Here is a 19,221-nt window from a genome sequence, read left to right on the forward strand (position 1 = left end):
ACTAATGTTGTGTTTTCCATTGCAGAGCGTTCCAGATGGGCGAACAGGTTGATCGTGGACGTGGACAACCTTAGGGACCGCCCCCTGTCCGATGACGACATGGAGGTCATCACAGAGTGCATCCCAGAGCTGTACACCCGCATCGACCAGACGAGGGACCTTTCCTCTCTCACACTGGACCGCAAGGAGCTGCTCAGACCTCCAAAGGACTTCGGGAGGTACTTCACAGCGGTGCCTCGTGACACCTACACATTCAGTGGCTTCAGCAAAGCCTGGGGATGGCCCGCTCCATCCCCACCCCCCGTGAAGACACCGGCGGTGATGTCCACTGAGGATACTGTTCTCTACCAGGTCTTCTCCGGGTCTCTGGTAACTCCGCCCCACCCCACCACCCTAACATCACCCTTCAATGGGTGGAGGCACGCCCGCAACCAGTACGACCTCGTGGAGGTCTCTGGTCAGCAGCTGCCCAGAGTCATCTCCTGTGTGGAGACGACATGGGAGAAGGGGGGACGGGTGCTCCATCGCCAGTTCAGGGTGTCCGTCTACAGGACAGACGGACAGATGATGCTGTCCGTGTTCTGTAGCTTCCCCGGAGATAAGGCACGGAGGCGTATCGTCTTCAGCGAAGACGGGGCGCCTTCTCCTTCTACCCGGCGGAAGAGGGAGGCTGATGTCGATGAGACCATCGTCAGAAGCCCCCCTCGAAGCAAGCCACGTCTAAGACTGTAACGCAGACAGACGTGGGATTGTTGAAACACCCATTCAAAGCCGGAGGGAAAACCACTTAGAAGTGGAGGCGCATGGGGCACCTGGAACCCTTGAAAGGGGCTGCTGGCACCACCTGAAGGAGAGGAGGGGCAGGAGGAGCCGGGACTGGAGTAGATGCTGGTAGAGAACAGTAGCCTCAGTGGACATCACCGCTCCGGGACTGGACTAGATGCTGGTGGAAACGGTATGTGTAGATGTGACGGGGACACCACTTGAAGGAAAGGTGCAGTTTGTGTGAGTAGGTGAGTATGCCTGTCACAATTATTACATAATCGTCTAATCACAATTATTTGAGATAATCAGTTGTTTTTTGCATAAACGTAATAATCATTTCCATGTTAAAAATGTTCATATGTTTTAAAAAAAATGACAAATAGTGGAAATAGCTGATCTACAAGCTCAAAACGCATCGCGACGCGTTTTGAGCTTGTACATCAGCTATTTCCACTATTAATGTTTTATTTTATGTGTTGTCATATCTGCCCTGTGCAACTTTTGTTTACGGAGGCACTGACATCAGACGCATCCTCTAACCCTGCGTCTGATGTCAGTGCATCGTGATAGGATCAGGTTGGCTGATGCCAGGGTGTGTCCTTGCCTCTGGGGCACACTGTTGCTCCGATTGTATGTTTGTGATATTGATAGGTCGTTTAATGTTAAGTTGAGGTTAAATTAAGGGGTGGTTGTTGACTTTTTATTCTGTTGGCTGACGAATTGATAGGGTTTTGACTTTTAATATCGGGTATTAATGGTCGTATTAGAAATGCGTGTTGTTCAGGAAATGCACCCCCCCCCACCCCCCCAAAAAAAAAAAAAAAAAAACATTTGTCTGTCTATGTGATGGTCTCTAGCCCTGGCGTCTTGCGGGGTCTGGCTTTACAGTAGGTAGCGTCTTGCACCTGAGCTTTTCTGTTGACTAACAACTTTCTAGGGTTTTGACTAGCCCTGGCGTCTTGCGGGGTCTGGCTTTACAGTAGGTAGCGTCTTGCACCTGAGCTTTTCTGTTGACTAACAACTTTCTAGGGTTTTGACTAGCCCTGGCGTCTTGCGGGGTCTGGCTTTACAGTAGGTAGCGTCTTGCACCTGAGCTTTTCTAAACTTTCTAACTTTCTAGGGTTTTGACTTTTAACATCAAGTAGTAATAGTCGTATTAGAAATGCTTGTTGTTCAGGAAATGCACTCTCTCCCCCCCCCCCCCCCCCCCCCAAAAACAAAAAAAAACATTTGTCTGTCTATCTGATGGTCTCAAGCCCTGGCGTCTTGCGGGTCAGGCTTTAGGTAGCGTCTTGCACCTGAGCGTTTAGAGTCTGTCTGTTTTGTCTGTTGTCTGTTTGTCTGTCTATCTATGGGGCGCCTGGGTGTGGTAGAGGTAAACGCACTCTCCCACCACCGCAGCAGAAAGCTGGGTTCAACACCCAGCAGTAACGGCGGTGCCTCCATCTTGGCCAGGCGCTCCATCAAACACAATTGGCCGTGTTTACGGGTGGGAACTTAATCTGCCGATGGATCAAGTGACCGTCCTTTTTGCTGCACAGCTACTGGCAAGTGTGTATGGGAGGATGCACACAGTAGTTTATACCTCTCTCCAGCTGTGGAGGTGGTTGTGATGCCAGCAACAGGGACTTAAGGACACTTGGGGACAATTGGGAATTGGTGATGACTAAATTGGGATCTCCTCCTAGGATTGTCACCTTGTCGTTGGTGGAGGAGCTTGCGTTATCCCAGTGACCCAGAGAGCTAAGCTCCTGGCAGGTGCCACCATGCCAGGCAGCTCAAAGGGTAAGGGGTCAGACTAAGGACAATCCATAGTTAAAACAAACATGTTACAGAAACCAAAGCATTCCAGGCAGGAGATGCCAGCCACGACAACACCTGTGCAAGGTAGACGCCCCTCCTGGGAAGGTTTGGGCATGAAATGAAATCTCCTGGACTCAAAAGAAACCATCAGAGATGGCCTGACATGTAAGAACTATATTATATTAACTGTTGTATGACTCATTATGCCAATATTCCTTTAGTATTGTTTATGATGTGTTCAGAACAGAGCTCTGCTGTGAAGGAAACTGAGGCAACACTTTACTAAAGGCTGGGTCTATAATGCATTCTTAAGGCTTCATAACACACATTATAAATATTTATAATTATGCATAACAACTTACAACAAGGTTTATGAAGTATTATGAGTGCTGGTCATAATTCTTTATAAGCTTAGAGGAAAAGCACATATTTTTTATTTCAAGGACCTCCAAATTGACCCTGGGGGTCCCCGGACCACAATTGGAGAACCACTGGCTTAGGGAACCACTAAGGCAGAGTCTTTGCTTGAATTGTCATGGTTTAGTTTCTGCACCACCTTACAGTCCAAAAGGAAGTAGATAAAATAATTAAACCAGAGGGGTGGTGGGCAGTGGTGTAATGTACTGTAACTTAAGTACATTTACTGTACTTAAGTACAATTTTTAAGTATTTTTACTTTACTGGAGTATTTCCAATTTTCCGTACTTCTACTTCTACTCCACTACACCTCAGAGACAAATATTGTACTTTTTACTCTACACTACACTACAGTTATTTGAAAACTTTAGTTACTTTGTAGATTTTGATTATTATTACAAAACATACATTACCCACTTCAGCCCTATATACATTTCGACCATTTGAAAATAGCCGATCTACAAGCTCACAATGAGCTGCTATTTTCAAAAGATTTTTATACATTTGAAAACTTTGTGAAATAGGACATTCTGCATAATGAGTACTTTCTACTTTTGGTACATTTTGATATGAATATTTTTGTACTTTTAACTCTAGTACATTTTGACTACTTTTTCCACCGGTGTTGGGAGGGACTGCAGGATTTGCAGGACTTGCATTGTAAACTAAATTGAGTAAATGTCCTGGTTTTCTGTTCACACTACAGGCTAGAGGAGACCAACAAGGCCCTGGAGGAGACAAAAAGAAACATCTCACTGAGGAGCAGTTTGTCTGCTCTGAGCTGACCTCCACCCAGGAGAAGCTGTAGCCTACAGCACCGCTGACCAGGTGAGGAGTGGGCAGCCGCCCATCGCTTTTAATACCGTAGATTTAACTGACTGGGTCGCAGAGGAGACGGGGGGGCTGTCAACCAGTGTAAAATGATCCTAAAGATTAGTAGGAGTTGCAGTATGTTATGAACACTACAGCAATTCTCTCTGTCCTCTGGGCCTAAAACGCTTGGTCTTGGAATGGAACAGCAGGCCTATTACAGCTCATTTCTTTCTACAAACCTCTTGTTTGTAGAAATTATTTTGGGGGGGGGGGGTGCTACTCCTAGATGATTAGCTTAATGTGCAACATTGTTTTCTCACTCAACAGTAAACAAACCAACATGCAGTATAAGTGTGTACAGGGTATCTGCACATTTCTAAAGTGACAATTTAGGGACTTTTAAGACCCTTTTAATACCAAATTGTAAAATATTATGTAAGAAAGAGGAACCAAGTAAATGTAATGCCTACAATTCCTAGTGCTTGTCAAGGTGGGGGGTCCCCAGTAAAAAATATGATTATTTTGGGGAGTCACAGCCAGAAATGTTTGGAAACCCTTGGTTTTACCTTTTTTTACTTGGTTTAGACAGACGATGGTTTAACCAATTTAGACCTGAGGCAATTCTGAAACGCCTTCTAACTGAAGTTTTCTGATTTAAAAAGAAAAGAATAATGATTATGATGATGTATAGCCTGCCCTACACAATCACTATAAAGAAAACTATAATTGTTTTTCTACTGCGACATGTTGTGTTGCTATAAGCATTAAGACAAAAAAGTTAAGAGATGCAGTTATGTAAATGTTTCTGACTTTATGCGCCTCAACACAGCAGCAACGAGAAAGATAATCCCAGTCTGACTTACCAGGAGCAACACTTTTCTCTCATCAGACCATACAGGAACGGGTGTGCAATCAATCACAAAGTAGATTTATTAGCAATCATTCACTGTAGTAATTATTCTGCTGTAAATGACCTTAATGTGATGTTGTGTGTTTGTCCTCTCCAGCTGCTGAATACAGCCCATGTCAGTACCAGTGATGTGTCAGGACTCTACGCTAAGCTGGACAGGGAGAAAGAGGTGATACTCAATTCTTTGTTTTCAGATGGATTTCTTCATATTTTTGTTTCTTTGGATTGAACATCAGAGTGCATTCTATCTGATTTTATTTAGGTTGCAGTAAGACAATCCAGTAATCTATTTTCATATTTATTTTTTAACCTCCAGGTGGAGCACCAGAATAGTCAGCCAGAGCTCCTTATCCAGGCGTCATCTCAAAACTTGACTACTGTAACTCCCTCCTTACTGGCCTCCCGACATGCTTCACTTAAGCCCCTCCAAATGATCCAGAATGCCGCAGCACGCCCCGGTCTTCAACCAGCCAAAATGTTCACGTCTCGCACATTTTCCGCTCCCTCCAATGGCTCCCAGTTGCTGTTTGCCTACAAGGCAACCAAAGGCATGGCACCACTATACCTTCAAAGCCTGATCCAAACCTACAACCCCTCTTGTTCACTCAGATCAGCTAACGCAGGAAAGCTGTCTGAACCTTTCTTAAAACCCCCGGGACAACGCTCCACACATCCCAGACTCTTCTCCCTCTGGCTCCCAAACTGTGGAACAAACTCACCATTGCAGTCAGAACTGCAGACTCACTCCAAAGGTGGGAGTGAGGTAGAGTCTCCACCTCCCCCCTAGCACCCCCTAGTGCTTTACTCTCCCTGTACCTCTTCCTGCCACCTTTTGCCTCCCTTGACGCTAGCCACTGACCAAGACATGGCTACCTTGCAGATATATCTTGGTTATTCGTTCTCATGTTTTTGTTACTTAGGCTTGTTTTTCTTGACAATGTTAAGACTGTAATTTAGATAGCAGGTTATTTAAACAGATGCTAGGTTCATTATTTACCTGGTATCACATAGTTTCATTGTACAGATTATTATTTGTGTTACTATATTGTTTAGACTGATGCTAGGATCTTGGTTTACCTGTGATCCTAGTTTACTGAGGCACTTACTGTCTCTGCATTTGTATGTGTTACTGTTTACCTTGTCTATTGTAAGTTGCTCTGAATGACCGCGTCTGCTAAATGCCTAAATAAGTCATTGTAATATTGAAGCAATTCAAACCGTGTTTTAATATCTTCTCATGCACTTTTAAAGAAGCATCATTCCAATCCATATACAACTCAGACATTGTATGTCTTGATTAATTGAATACATAGGACCACAATGGAAACAAATCCTCAGGGCTTTTTGTGTTATTGTATAACTGTGCCTTTTTTGCAAACTGTTAAACCTTCGGGGTCGAGACACCGGCCCTTGACCTTTTAGGATAGTGTTAATGTTGGAAATTCGTGTACAATAGTCAGGTAGTAAATTATTATGGACAGGAGGTGGCGGTGTTGCACACATTACGCCTAATGGTGTTGGGCAAATTGCATTGATTCCAAGACACTGAATGGAGTTGAATACTTAAGTAACCATCTAATCAGGTTATTCCATAAGATGGGTGCAATATGTTGTTCATTTTTTAAATAAAGCAACCTACTAGATATTGCACCACTTAAAACTTCCCAGAAATCCTGTTTTCCCACCTCAGGAATAAAGACCTATCATTGTCTCTATTCAATTCAGACGGGAGACATCTGATCTGCCCAACAACAACATTGCTGTATATTAGCCTAGCCTACACTATTGGTAGCACACAAACGTTTGACCGTTTCTATAAATATATAACAGCATGAAACTTATGTTAAACCGTGTTTGTTCATGCACTTTAAAGTATGTATTTCTGATTAATTGAGTACAATGTAAACAAGCCCCTGGGGCTTTTAGTTATACTTTTATCATAACCTTTCACTACTAACTGTACTGTTAATAATTGTGTTAATAAAGTATTCAATCAAGTATTCAGTCCAATCTGTATACAACACAGACCACCAGGAGTGGGCTTGAGCCCTGTGGGCCACCCGAGTGAGGCTAACCTTTTCTATGTTGAACACAAGGCAGGCACTTGGACCCAAGTTACAATCCAGGTACATTCAGTCTGGAGTTGAACCAGGAAATGGAATGTCATGATTGTATAACAGGTTGTACCAAATTACATTTTAAAGTTCAAAGCAGTGTGATGTTTTCTTGGTTAAATAAGTGTTAAATAGCTCTGTATTCCCATAGCAATCATTATGTTACGATATGTCTTTATTTGATTTGACATGGACATCACAACCAGTGTTATAATACAATACAGACATGCAAAAGTGTCACTTTTCAGCTACAGTCACCTTTTTGAACCCAAATAGGGCAATTGTGTGACACCTGACCCGAAAGAAAACAACATGTCACCTTTTTCACCTCGGGGCTGTCTGCATGCCTGGTTATAGCACGAGTGATAATTTAACACCTGTCCACAGGAGGCTTTTTTAAGTAGAAACACTAATCTAAAACCCAATCATAATAGTAATAATTAACCATTAATCAATCAGACCCAATACATTAACCTGTGAAACAAAAGTAGATATAATCATTCCAATAACCAGTCAAACTATTCATTTGAGCAGTTGTTTCAACCATAATTTGAGCCCTTTTAAACACATTACCATCTCTCTCTAGTTTTAGATCCGTAGGAAAAGAGTTCCAAAGTTTTACCCCCTTTAGTGAGAAGGCAGACTGTCCAAATGAGTTTTTGCACATGGGAACAATACAATCACCATTTGTTGAAGCCTGTGTAGTTGCTCTAGTCTGGATTCATCATTCATAAACCCCTTACTTAACTTGTAAAATGGACCTGAGTTGTAACTGTACTTGGTATGATTTTTTCACTCTTCGCCAAAATAGTCAGTTTATCATCTCACAACGTGACATGTTGTGATCTTGTAGATCGGCTATTTTTGGTGAACGTCCCCCCCCACCCAGAATACTAGGGATGCTGGGGTTAAACTGTTGCCACAAGAAAACACGTAACAACTCACAGTAAAACATTGTTCAAAAACACACATGAATACATAATGTATTCATAACTGCTCTAATGGGTCGCACTGCATGATGCACATTTTCCAGACATCTCAGACCGAGCATGAACAAATGACAACAAATCATCCATTCAAAGTGAAAATTACAAGTTTTTTTCGAAACCGTAAGGCGTAAGGTTCATGTCCTACCTGGGATTTGAACCCGAGTCTCCAGTGTGGGAGAACAAACTTCTACAGTTCTTTCAAGAATCCCTGTGAGCTTCAGGCAGTACTACCTGTCAACCAGTACGTGTGTCCTAACCCAACAGTGGGAGAGTAGAGAGACCACCTCCAACCACTGCAGGTGGGTGGAGTTCAATCCAAGACCTTAGTGCAAAAAAATGTTGCCTCTATATATTACCAAGAAAGTAATTCGAGAAATAGAAAGGGACTTCTCTAAATTTATATGGCATGGTAAAAGATCTAGACTAAGTATGAGGATATTGCAACTGCCCAAGGACAGGGGGGGATTGGCATTCCCAAACATGTTATTTTATAACTGGGCCTGCCACTGCCGTACCATACATGAGTGGGTACATGACTATCTTACTGGTGGACCAGAACCCCTTGAGACATGGGAGTGCTCTCCCTATGTACTACTAGCAGAACTCACAAATATACAAAAAATTACACTTTAAATCTTCTGATAGTCCAATACTCTCAAATTCGATAAATATTTGGAAAAACATGATAACCTTTATGGGAAGGAAGAACATGTCCTCATACTTGACACCACTCACAGGCAATAGACAGTTTGACCCTGGAGTTAGGAGTGCCGTTTTCCGGTCTTGGTATAATAAAGGTATTAGAGTTATAGGAGACCTGTTTGATGCCAGTGATGTTCTTATGTCATTCGATATGATTAAGAACTCATTCGGAGTACCTCGGAATGACTTCTTTGCTTACTTACAGGTTCGCCACTTTATCAATAATGACACCAAGTTTCCTCGAGACAAGCCTCTTCTTGGGCCTTTAGAGGACTCTATTATGCATTTTACTAGGAAGAAAGGTTTGATTTCTTACTTCTATGATAATTTTCAGTGCTTCAACACACAAAATATAGATATTGTGGTGGGAAGATGGGAAAAGGATTTACAAACTGAGTACGACAAGAATTGTTGGGACGACTGCATTAAATCTTCTCAAACTACCTTTATAAGCAACAGATTCAAAGACATGCAGTATAGGATACTACATAGACAGCAAAGGACACCCCAAATCCTAAACAAAATTGACCCTGATAGGTCCCCTTTATGTATCAAATGCAAAACTGAGGTTGGTACTTATATACACTGTTTCTGGGAGTGTTCCAATATTTCCAAATTCTGGTCTTGTGTAGTAAAAGAATTGAGTTCAATTTTTCAGTCTAAGATCTGTAAAGATCCTGGGCAATTTTTATTAGGGCTGCCATCTAAATTTGGGGTTCTAGATCCTAGAAGAGCTAAGCTTCTAGATAAGCTCCTCTGTGTGGCCCGAAAATGCATTTTATTCAACTGGATTCACGAAAAACCTCCATCAGTAACTCAGTGGTATAGAGAAATATATAGGGTACTCCCAATGGAAAGACTCAGTGCCAAAATAAAAGGGAAAGAAAATAACTTCATGGATATATGGCAGCCACTGATAGATTATTTACCCAAGGATCTATCTACCTTGATTTATAAGGGAAGTGATTCCATAGATTGGAAAGCCCCGGTTGTACTTTTACAATTTAACTTCTGATGTGCTCTTATGTGTTTGTTTATCTGTATGTATGAATATTTAACTGTATGTGTGTCCATAGCATTGCCACTGTAATATGCCGCTTGCCCTCCTTTATTTGTTATTATTTTGTGTTTAGTTTTTTGTGTTTTTGTTTGTATTGTATGTCTTTTAATTTATTTTTATTTCAATTTGTTTAATTGAATAACATTCTGATTACAACTTCTGTATAAAAAAGGAAAAAGTAAATAAAAAGTTATTTAAAAAAAAAAAGAAACATTTACTTAGTTCACACATACAAAATAACTGCAGAATAGACAAACTAACTACAGACTACTACGTTTCAGTTTTGTATAGAATAGGGTACTGTAGGTAGTTTAATGAACAAACAGACTTTTATTGATTCCTAGGGAAATGCAGGTGTCATAGCATCACTACTATGCATGAAACACTAAGGTAAGAGGAAATAGATAGAGAAGTAGTAAGGTAGCAATAAGAAAATAAGACAAATAAAACATTAAAGAGAAGACTTAAAGAAAGTCTAGCCTGGCCATCTTCATCTGGCATATTGTATAGTTTCTTATAGCAGCCAATCAATTTAATATATCTTAATTATTGGCTACGGTCTTTGTGCTGTTCTCTGTGAAGGCATGTGAAATTAAAACCTTTCCCTACAGGCATTTCAGGCAACACAGCATGAGTAATCGCTACAAACATAACAATTATTGTGGAGTGGAATAAAATTCCTCTAAAATCCAAGGTTTCCATGGCTGCAAACCAAAGCTCATCTCAATCACAGCTTCTCAAAATCACAGAATAGAATCATGCATGAGGTCTTTCAGAGTAAACTCAATCAGTGGAGCTACTCTTCACAGTGACTTTAAAAAGACTTGTTTTGCATTATAGACTACCTTTAGAGCCAAAAGCCTGTTTGATTAGCCTTTTACTGTTATGGTCAACTGTTGAATTGAAATTCCCCAAAAAATCAAATTGTTGTCCAAAGGTTATTGGATGGTAATTAATGTTTGACTGACTAGCTACTATAAGGTAAAATAACTGCTAGCCTACGACACAATGCTCTATTTGATCATAAAAGAAAATAATTGCACTGCAGATTATGGAGAAAAAAAATGTAATACAAAATTGTGGAATTTAAACAAAAACGACAGTTGAATGCTTAGATGTAACTGATCACTTATAAGAAAATAGAAGTACTGAGTGCAAACGTTTTTCTTTCTTTCTTTTTTTGTTTCGTTAAACAGAACAGTTATATCTCCCTAAACTGAAACGTTCAAAATAATTTAACAGAGCGACACAAGACAAAACCAGATAATGCAAAGTAAGCATCATCATGGGTACCACACTTATTAAGCATCCACAGTATTCTCCTACTCAATCATATTTGTCTCTTTTAAACCCTGCTTGAATTTTAAGACTTGTTTCCAATATTTTTATGGAACAAATGTAAATAATTCAGAGCCAGATAGTGTGGCAGACAACAGTTGGAGATGAGTAAGGAATCTAAGGATGCAAACTCAGTGGTTCTCAAAGTGGGGTCCGGGGACACCCAGGGGTCCTTGAAGGGCCCCTGGGTGACCTTTACATGTCTGTAACTCAGTGAGTGAACAAATGGACCCAATTTGGTAGCCTCACATCAGCAGTTAGTTTTCCCCACCACTAGCCAAAGTGACGCAAGGGGACTTTTGACAGGGCCATACCGAAAGTAGGTTGCTTTATTCGGATACGTGCGTGTCACTGCCCACCCCTGCCGGTTCTCTGATTATAATTGTTTTAAATAGGCTCTGTCATGATTAATTGACCACATATATGAAGTTAAACAACTAAATTCTATCCGAACGATATCTTAAAAGTAAATTCCGTGCCTCAAAAAAGACGTTTGAGAGTGATTTCAAGTTTTAAAACCAAAACCAAAAACAGCGGACATAAAAACATGGCTGCCGTTCCATTTTGGTCGGCTGCACTCGGTTCCATTCGGTTTCACTCGAACTCGCCACCTGCTTGGCCAACCTTCGCTGTCAATCACAGAACAATGAGCGAGGATGCTGATAGGAGAGTTCATGTTATGAACTCCGGAGAAACGCCCAGACAAGCCTGTAGGCCAGACTCACTACTGAAATCAAATACAAATGAGATTTCCGGAGGGAGGGGTTTACCAGGCTACCAATTTGGTTCCATTTCTACACTCACAGAGTAATGGGGGTCTGTGGCCTAATGGCTTACCGAACTGGGGGTCCTTGACATGATTAAACGTTTGAGAACCTCTGCGCTAACTACATTATGTTGAAGTTATCTGGGAGGATGAGCTACTGCTGCCAGGGCTCTTTGTCTTCTGCCCCCTGGTGGCACTGGGCTGGCGCTGCACTTTCTGGCTGGAGGAGCCCTCTCTGTTCATGTTCTTGTCACTGTGACCAGCTCCTGCTTTACTGCGCACTGTGAGCACAAAACAAACACAAACCATGAGAAACAAGATTGTGTCTGTATGACCTACATCACAGCGTTCAAATAACTTCTAACAAAAACTGAGAAAACATGCATCGGAAAGATGAGATACAGCGGGTCATGATTATGTTCTTTCAATATTGCTTATTGCATGGACTGCATTCAAAAGTACACATATCAACATCCACATTAGTTGTAAAGGAGCACAAAAGTGCTTTTTTAAAAGTAATCAAATAAACACTGAAGTCACACAATTCTATGTTAACCTAAGTGATTTGTGTGATCTGTGTTGATTCTACATTTACTATTAAACACATCGTAGGCGCTGGGCGTGAAAATGACAACTGTGCTGCGTCAGTCGGAAACCAGTAATGACACTTGTGCAGTGCTGGTCGCCCACTTTGAGCCAGGTGTATGTAAGATAGGGCCCTATAAACACATTTCCCACTGGACAAAACACACCCTGGATTTTGTCTTGAGTGGGAAAGGCTACAAAATCTGCCTTCATTGCCAGGACAAATGGCTCTGCAGTAGTTTCAGGTATTTTATCTGTTCCAGCGCCTATCGACAGATGGAATCATGACACCCAGGTAGACGTGCCAATTTCCACCCCTTTTCCAGAGCGACGCTATTAGAGATCCACCTCATTTGAGAAGAGACTCAGGGCTCAGCTCTACGGCGTGAGTAATTCACTCACATTGATACATACATGCTAAACTGAAAATGTATTTACAAGTGTGTGTGAATAAAGACATGAATTGAACAACCTCTATAGAATCGTCCATTAGTTATTAATTCAACAAACAAAAATATTATCCTACCCGTTATACATCTCAATAGAGTTTTGTGGTCGGCATACATGTCTTCTGAATTCAGTAGCTTATATGGATGACCGTGGACTGTTTTAATCAATAATCGGGTTTAATCTTTGTGACTTTGCACATCTTTGTCATGCAAGCCTTGTATGTGGAGACTAATGAATCAAGCAAGTTGCAATCCATTGGTTGCAACGTGTCAATTTGGCACCATCACCAAAATAACTATATCTACAACTATGAAAACCATATGCCGCCCCAAGTTACAGACAACTAGATGAATTATATGAAGATATATAAAGATTAGTTTATCATATTTGTAATTCACTTTCTATCCCCTTTAAAACAACAATTGACAAACACAAGGTGAATACATCTACCTGAATGAGATGATGGCAATGATACACTTTTACAACACCCTTGAACAGGTTCAGTTGCACTCATCCACACAGATGCACACTAAGGGTTTCACCAAAAACTAGTCAACACTGTCGGCAGTACAGTAGTCAAACTAGTCGACTATTATAATAACTACTAGTCGACACTGTTGGCAGTAGTCAACTAGTCATGGATGGACTGCTCTTTCTAGATGTTAACAGATATACAGTTGTTGCTTGTTGATAGGGAACAACAATATAAGACAATTTTTCATTTTTTTGTGCAATGGTTGTGAAATGGGGGTCGGGGGGTATCATGATCCTTTAAGTTTATTCTTTTTATATAATGTACAAGGTAACACGATCATCTCAAGTATTGGATTACAGTTACCATTGTACATACAGTACAGTAAATGACTCAAACGTATTTTGATAAGCTTTTGTTAGAATGACTAAAATTACTTTTTATTTTCTTTTTGTTTCTTTGCGTGGTCCTACACAGTCAGTGTGACATGCCACAGTAAAATGCTTCAACTTCCTGCCTTCCAAAATACAACTGTCATTGTTACCTGACCAAGAACTTCTCTCTCTTGTGTTTTGTCACTGAACAGTTAAAAGACTTAGAAGTCAACAAGTCAAACTATCAAACTATTATGAAAAACTTGGCAACTAGTAAAAATCAATAGTCGTTAAACCCCTCTTGCACACATGCATAATACATGCATAACACACACATTCAAACTCCCATGTCCTCGTTTCCACGGTAAACACGTGTCATTCAGATACACCCCTAATTTGATGCAACAGGCACTGTACTGTATGTGTACAAAACACGACTTGCACCCGAGGAGAAAGGCAGGCCAAGCATACGAATGGAGTTAAACAACACAGCGCAGCAACGGGGACCTTGACAGTGAGCGTCTTGCTGGCCGTAGACCACAATCTTAGTGTTGACCCTGGTGGGCCGGGTACCAGAGGATGAAGGGGGAGGTGCAGGAGGCTTAGGGCTCTTGCCAGAGACCACACTATCATCTTCTTCAAGAAACAAGAAACAAGAGGCTTTTTTGTGAATATACACCAAAATTAAAACCACAAGAAAGGAAAATGACAGCACATGTAGTGAGTGAGTGGAGATGTGCTGCTGCTGCTGGTACACTATTAAAAAAAAGAAAGCAAACGTTTTATATTCTCTCTCTCCTCAGTGTCCCAATGAGAGGAGGCGAGCATTCAGAGAAAATAGCAGATCCACAAGCTAGAGGGAAATACTATCAGACACCAGTCAACAAAGTATATACGTAGGGTGGTTAAAGGGGGTGTGTAAGTATATGTTTTTGTTAGAGTCAAAGCTCTATATTACGATAGAAGTCATTTCTATAGAGAGTGTTCGTTCAGTAACAAGGGTACCTAGTCTCTCTCAGTCTGAACTCTTCCACTATCTTCAAATGCTAAAGAGAGTCTGTAATAGGCTCTGTACATGGCTGTAGTTCTATTTTCCAGAAAGTGAAATGAACATTTCCTGTTCCCGGCTGAGTTTCCCTTAGCTTCCATTGGCTCAGCTTCATACTCTTTGAACTAGAAACACACATGACACCTTCATAATTATGTGTTTCTGGTTCAAATCTGTTTCCGGTTGAATTACTGCAACTCCTTATACTCTGGGCTCAGCAAAAAGGTCATCTCCCGTCTTTAACTGGTGTCAAATTCTACAGCTAGGTTAGGTTCAGGGTTGATTTTAAGATTTTACTGATGACTTTTAAAGTGTGGCAAGGCCCTGCTCCCAGCTACATCAAATCTGTTTCTGGTTGAATTCTTGTGGAAACACAGCGTGTGTTGTGTTTGTGGTAACTGACCTCTGTGTTCTGCAGGTGCTGTGGTCAGACTGGTGGTGTGGGAGGTGGTCGACGAGTCTCCCAACGTAGCATCAGCTATCCTCTGCCCCGCACACATGGACTTCAACGTCTGGAACACTGCCTGAGGCGCCACGTTCATCTTCAACAGATCCACAATGATCCTAGATGGACAAAATAGCAGCCATGTTTCCATTTAGCCTGCACAGCTAAACCCTCAGTGTTCCATTTGTCCATTTGTGACTGCGAGCGTAGAAATGTAATCATATGGACCGACTCTTGCGGGTCCATTTGGTTACATGTGTACACTCTCAAAGATAAAGCTGTGTTCCGGAACTTCTTTTCATGCATAAAACCAATCTGTATGTATGGTAAAGCAGTGGTGTGCCATGACAAGTCCAGGTGTGCTTTGGGATTTAGTGACAACCACACATTATTATTGCAACACAATTTAGGCATTTAGCAGACACTCTTTATCCAGAACAACTTACAATAAGCAAGGTAAACTCATACATCAACTGCAGAGAGACAGTGTAGTGCCTCAGTAAACTAGGATCACAGGTGAACCAAGAACCAAGCATCAGTCTAAACTCTAAACAATATATTATACTATAAAAAATGATCTGTACATTGAAACTATAGAAACTATAGGATACCAGGTAAATAATGCACCTACCATGTGTCTAAATAACATGCTATCTAAAATAATGTTTTACCTTTGCATAAGTCTGCATGGTCATCGAGGCTAGGTCAAGTGCTGCTATGATATGAACAACTATAGAAAAAGTACTATACCCGTAGAGGCCAATTCTACACCCTAAAGAAAAATGTATTTCAAACTTTCCGTCAGAGCAAACCCGAGGTTCCAGATTTCATGTGAGCAGTTCATGTTAACAGTGTGGTTGGCTCATTGTACTGCCTGGTTAACTGGTTGTGCTGCCTGTAACTTAAAAAAAATCATCAATAAAGTATTCAATCAATCAATGGGGGTCCTTGAAACTAAACAATTGGAGAACCACTGGGTTTTCTATTATATGAACCTACTTGAAGATCTCTTGATCTATGGTGATCCCAGCAGCCTGGGTGAGCTCGAACAGCTCGCTCTCCTCAGCGTTGAGAATCTTCTTCTTTTTCATGGCATATTTCTGGACATTACTGGTCACCAGCACATCAGGGGCGCTGGGCGCAGACTGCCCAGACTGTTGAGACATCACTGACACCTAGAGAAATATGCAATTACAATGAATCATAACCAGTGGTGGAAAGTAACTGCATGTACGTGTACTCAAGCACTGTAATTAAGTACAATTTTGAGGTACTTTTGACAATATTGGAGTATTTCGATTTTTCAGTACTTTTACTTCTCCACTACATCTCAAGAGGCAAATATTGTACTTTTACTCCACTACAATTATTTGAAAACTGCAGTTACCAGTTACTTTGTAGATTTTGATTATTATTACAAAACATACATTAAGCACATTCAGCCCTATATACAGTACATTTCTGCCATTTGAAAATAGCCGATCTACAAGCTCATTGTGAGCTTGTAGATCTGCTATTTTCAAAAGATATGTAGACATTTTATACATTTGAACACTTGTGAAACGGGATATACATTTTTGATACCAATACTTTTGTAATTTAATTCCAGACTTTTACTTAACAGAGTATTTTTACATTGCAGTATTGATACTTTTACTGAAGTAAAAACATTGAGTACTTTTTCCACCACTGAGCATAAACACCAGTGGTGGAAAAAGTACTCAAATGTTTTACTTAAGTAAAAGTATCAATACTGCAATGTAGAAGTACTCTGTTACAAGTAAAAGTCCGGAATTCAAAATTTACTTGAGTAAAAGTACGAAATTATTGGTATCAAAATGTACTTAAAGTACCAAAAGTAAAAGTACTAAATGTTTGAAAATAGCAGATCTACAAGCTCACAACGCGTCGCGATGCCACGCGTTGTGAGCTTGTAGATCGGCTATTTTCAAATAGCCTATAAAATAGGGCTAAAGTGGTTCATGTATGTTTTATAATGTAATAATAAAAGTAACTAGTAACTAAAGTTTTCAAATAATTGTAGTGGAGTAAAAGTACAATATTTGCCTCTGAGATGTAGTGGAGTAGAAGTAAAAGTATTGGAGATTGGAAATACTCAAGTAAAGTACAAATACCTCAAAATTGTACTTAAGTACAGTACTAGTAAATGTACTTATAGTTACTTTGCACCACTGGTTAACTTGCATTGGTTCCTTTCTCACTAAAGACTACACTCTAGCTCGAACATACACTTTAACAGCTGTTAATAATGATGAATGATGACATACGGTCTCGACAGATAAATACGTTCCGATTGACAGATTATTCAAAAACAAACCAGCCTGACCATAGATATAGAAACCTTTATATGTCTATGAGCCTGACATCAACACGGTCCCACATAAAATACGTCATCATTGTGCGACCCCATCAGAAACGCGTCATCAACGGAGGGACACGCCCCCTTTGGATTACCGTATTAAATATTATTATTATTTTTATCATGGATCAGTGGTGGAAAAAGTACTCAAATGTTTTACTTAAGTAAAAGTATCAATACTGTAATGTAGAAATACTCTGTTACAAGTAAAAGTCCGGAATTCAAAATGTACTTCACTTGAGTAAAAGTACAAAAGTATTGGCATCAAAATATACTTTAAGTGCCAAAAGTAAAAGTACTAAAATGTTTGAAAATAGCCTATGTATAAAATAGGGCTAAAGGGGTTAATGTATGTTTTATAAATAATAATTTATATCTGCAAAGTAACTAGTTCCTAAAGTTTTCAAATAATTGTAGTGCAGTAAAAGTACAATATTTTCCTCTGAAATGTAGTGGAGTAGAAGTAAAAGTATTGGAAATTGGAAATAATCATGTAAAGTACAAATACCTCAAAAATGGTACAGTACTTAAGTAAATGTGCTTAGTTACTTTCCACTGACAGTGGTGGAAAAAGTACTCAAATGCATTACTTAAGTAAAAGTATCAATACTGCAACGTAGTACTCAGTTACAAGTAAAAGTCCGAAATAAAACATTTACTTGAGTAAAAGTACAAAAGTATTGGCATCAAAATGTACTTTAAGTACCAAAAGTAGAAAGTACTCATGCAGAATGTCCCATTTCACAAGTTTTCAAACATTTATATAAATCTTTTGAAAACAGCAGATCTACAAGCTCACAATGCTCGTAGATCAGCTATTATTATTATTTTATTTTTTTACATTTTCTCCTCTAAACGTATATGTGTCACATAATGACCAGAAAGAGTCTTTTCTTTTCTTATTCGAAATCAAAACAAAAATAATAGCGTTGAAAGTTTGAAATGAGAGTTGTTATTGACAGCTGACCAATCAGCGAGAAGTGAGAGCTCACGTGGAACGCCCATAGGTGGAATGCCGGTACTAACGCGTGAAGCACAACGTTCTACGTCAGATGTGTCTGAGACTTTGAAAGAACCAGTCGCATTTAACCAGAGCTTAACAGTTGCTTTAACACTAACGGACGGAACCAGTGACCACCAACCAGAAGAACATCTACGGATTGTTTTATCTACTTTTGTTGCTTTTCAACCAGCTTTTTCCTACAACTGGTGAGTTTGATGTAGTTTCATAATGCTCGGGCGGGGGGGTTAGGGGGGGAACTGTCATTTTAATGCTATTTTATTGATTATGTTTGATTGTAGCGTGAGCTGCTGTTGAAATAGCAGATCTGCAAGCTCACAACACGTAGCTATCTCAACGGCCGTTGCTGTCATGGTAATGCATGGCGTTATCACGACGCCTTGTGAGCTTGTAGATCTGCTTTTTTAACAGCCGTTGCCGTCACGTTAACTAACTAAACTAAATAACGTCTGTTACCGGTAACCGAAGTTTACCGTTTACCGTTAATGGCCGTTGCTGTCGTCGTTATGATCGTTGTCAAAATAGCTGCTAGCTTGTTTCTAGCTGTGTAACGTCTGTCTCTTATGTATGTTGTGTTGTTGTTTTTCTAAACGCTCTTGGGTTCGTTTAAGGTGTAAATGTCATTGTAATTGGTTGTACTGTTGAAATGAGCATTCAAAACGTCTCATTGTAGCTTGTTTACATTGTAAATCAAAGGGATTGGCGCTGTCGTTCAAAAGACGTCAAGCTAACAACCTGAATGGATTTGTGGCGGGCCCGTTGTAGCTCT

General features: G+C 40.3%; 2 protein-coding genes across 2 annotated transcripts in view; one reads left to right on the forward strand and one right to left on the reverse strand.

The window, feature by feature from the left end:
* Nucleotides 1-19,221, forward strand: part of zbtb7c (zinc finger and BTB domain containing 7C) — a 400,030-nt gene that overhangs the window by 237,954 nt on the left and 142,855 nt on the right. The gene's annotated exons all lie outside the window — the stretch shown is intronic.
* Nucleotides 11,721-17,392, reverse strand: LOC308077905 (mitotic-spindle organizing protein 2-like). Its single transcript, XM_080418892.1, has 5 exons — nucleotides 17,340-17,392; nucleotides 16,051-16,226; nucleotides 15,010-15,170; nucleotides 14,066-14,194; nucleotides 11,721-11,958 (listed from the first exon to the last, which is right to left on the reverse strand). The coding sequence occupies exons 2-5, from the start codon at nucleotides 16,215-16,217 to the stop codon at nucleotides 11,804-11,806; spliced, it is 612 nt and encodes a 203-aa protein (XP_080275018.1). The 5' UTR covers nucleotides 16,218-16,226; nucleotides 17,340-17,392; the 3' UTR covers nucleotides 11,721-11,803.

The sequence above is a fragment of the Gymnoscopelus braueri genome (genome assembly GCF_963280865.1).
Source record: "Gymnoscopelus braueri genome assembly, chromosome: 22".
Lineage (NCBI taxonomy): Eukaryota > Metazoa > Chordata > Actinopteri > Myctophiformes > Myctophidae > Gymnoscopelus > Gymnoscopelus braueri.

Excerpts from the sequence above, each read along its gene's own strand:
- LOC308077905 (XM_080418892.1), bottom strand. The coding sequence starts at position 16,217 with ATGTCTCAACAGTCTGGGCAGTCTGCGCCCAGCGCCCCTGATGTGCTG. Across the intron at positions 15,171-16,050 it reads ATAGATCAAGAGATCTTCAA|GATCATTGTGGATCTGTTGA; the intron begins GTAGGTTCATAT and ends TTGTCCATCTAG. Across the intron at positions 11,959-14,065 it reads GCAAGACGCTCACTGTCAAG|TGCGCAGTAAAGCAGGAGCT; the intron begins GTCCCCGTTGCT and ends TTGTGCTCACAG.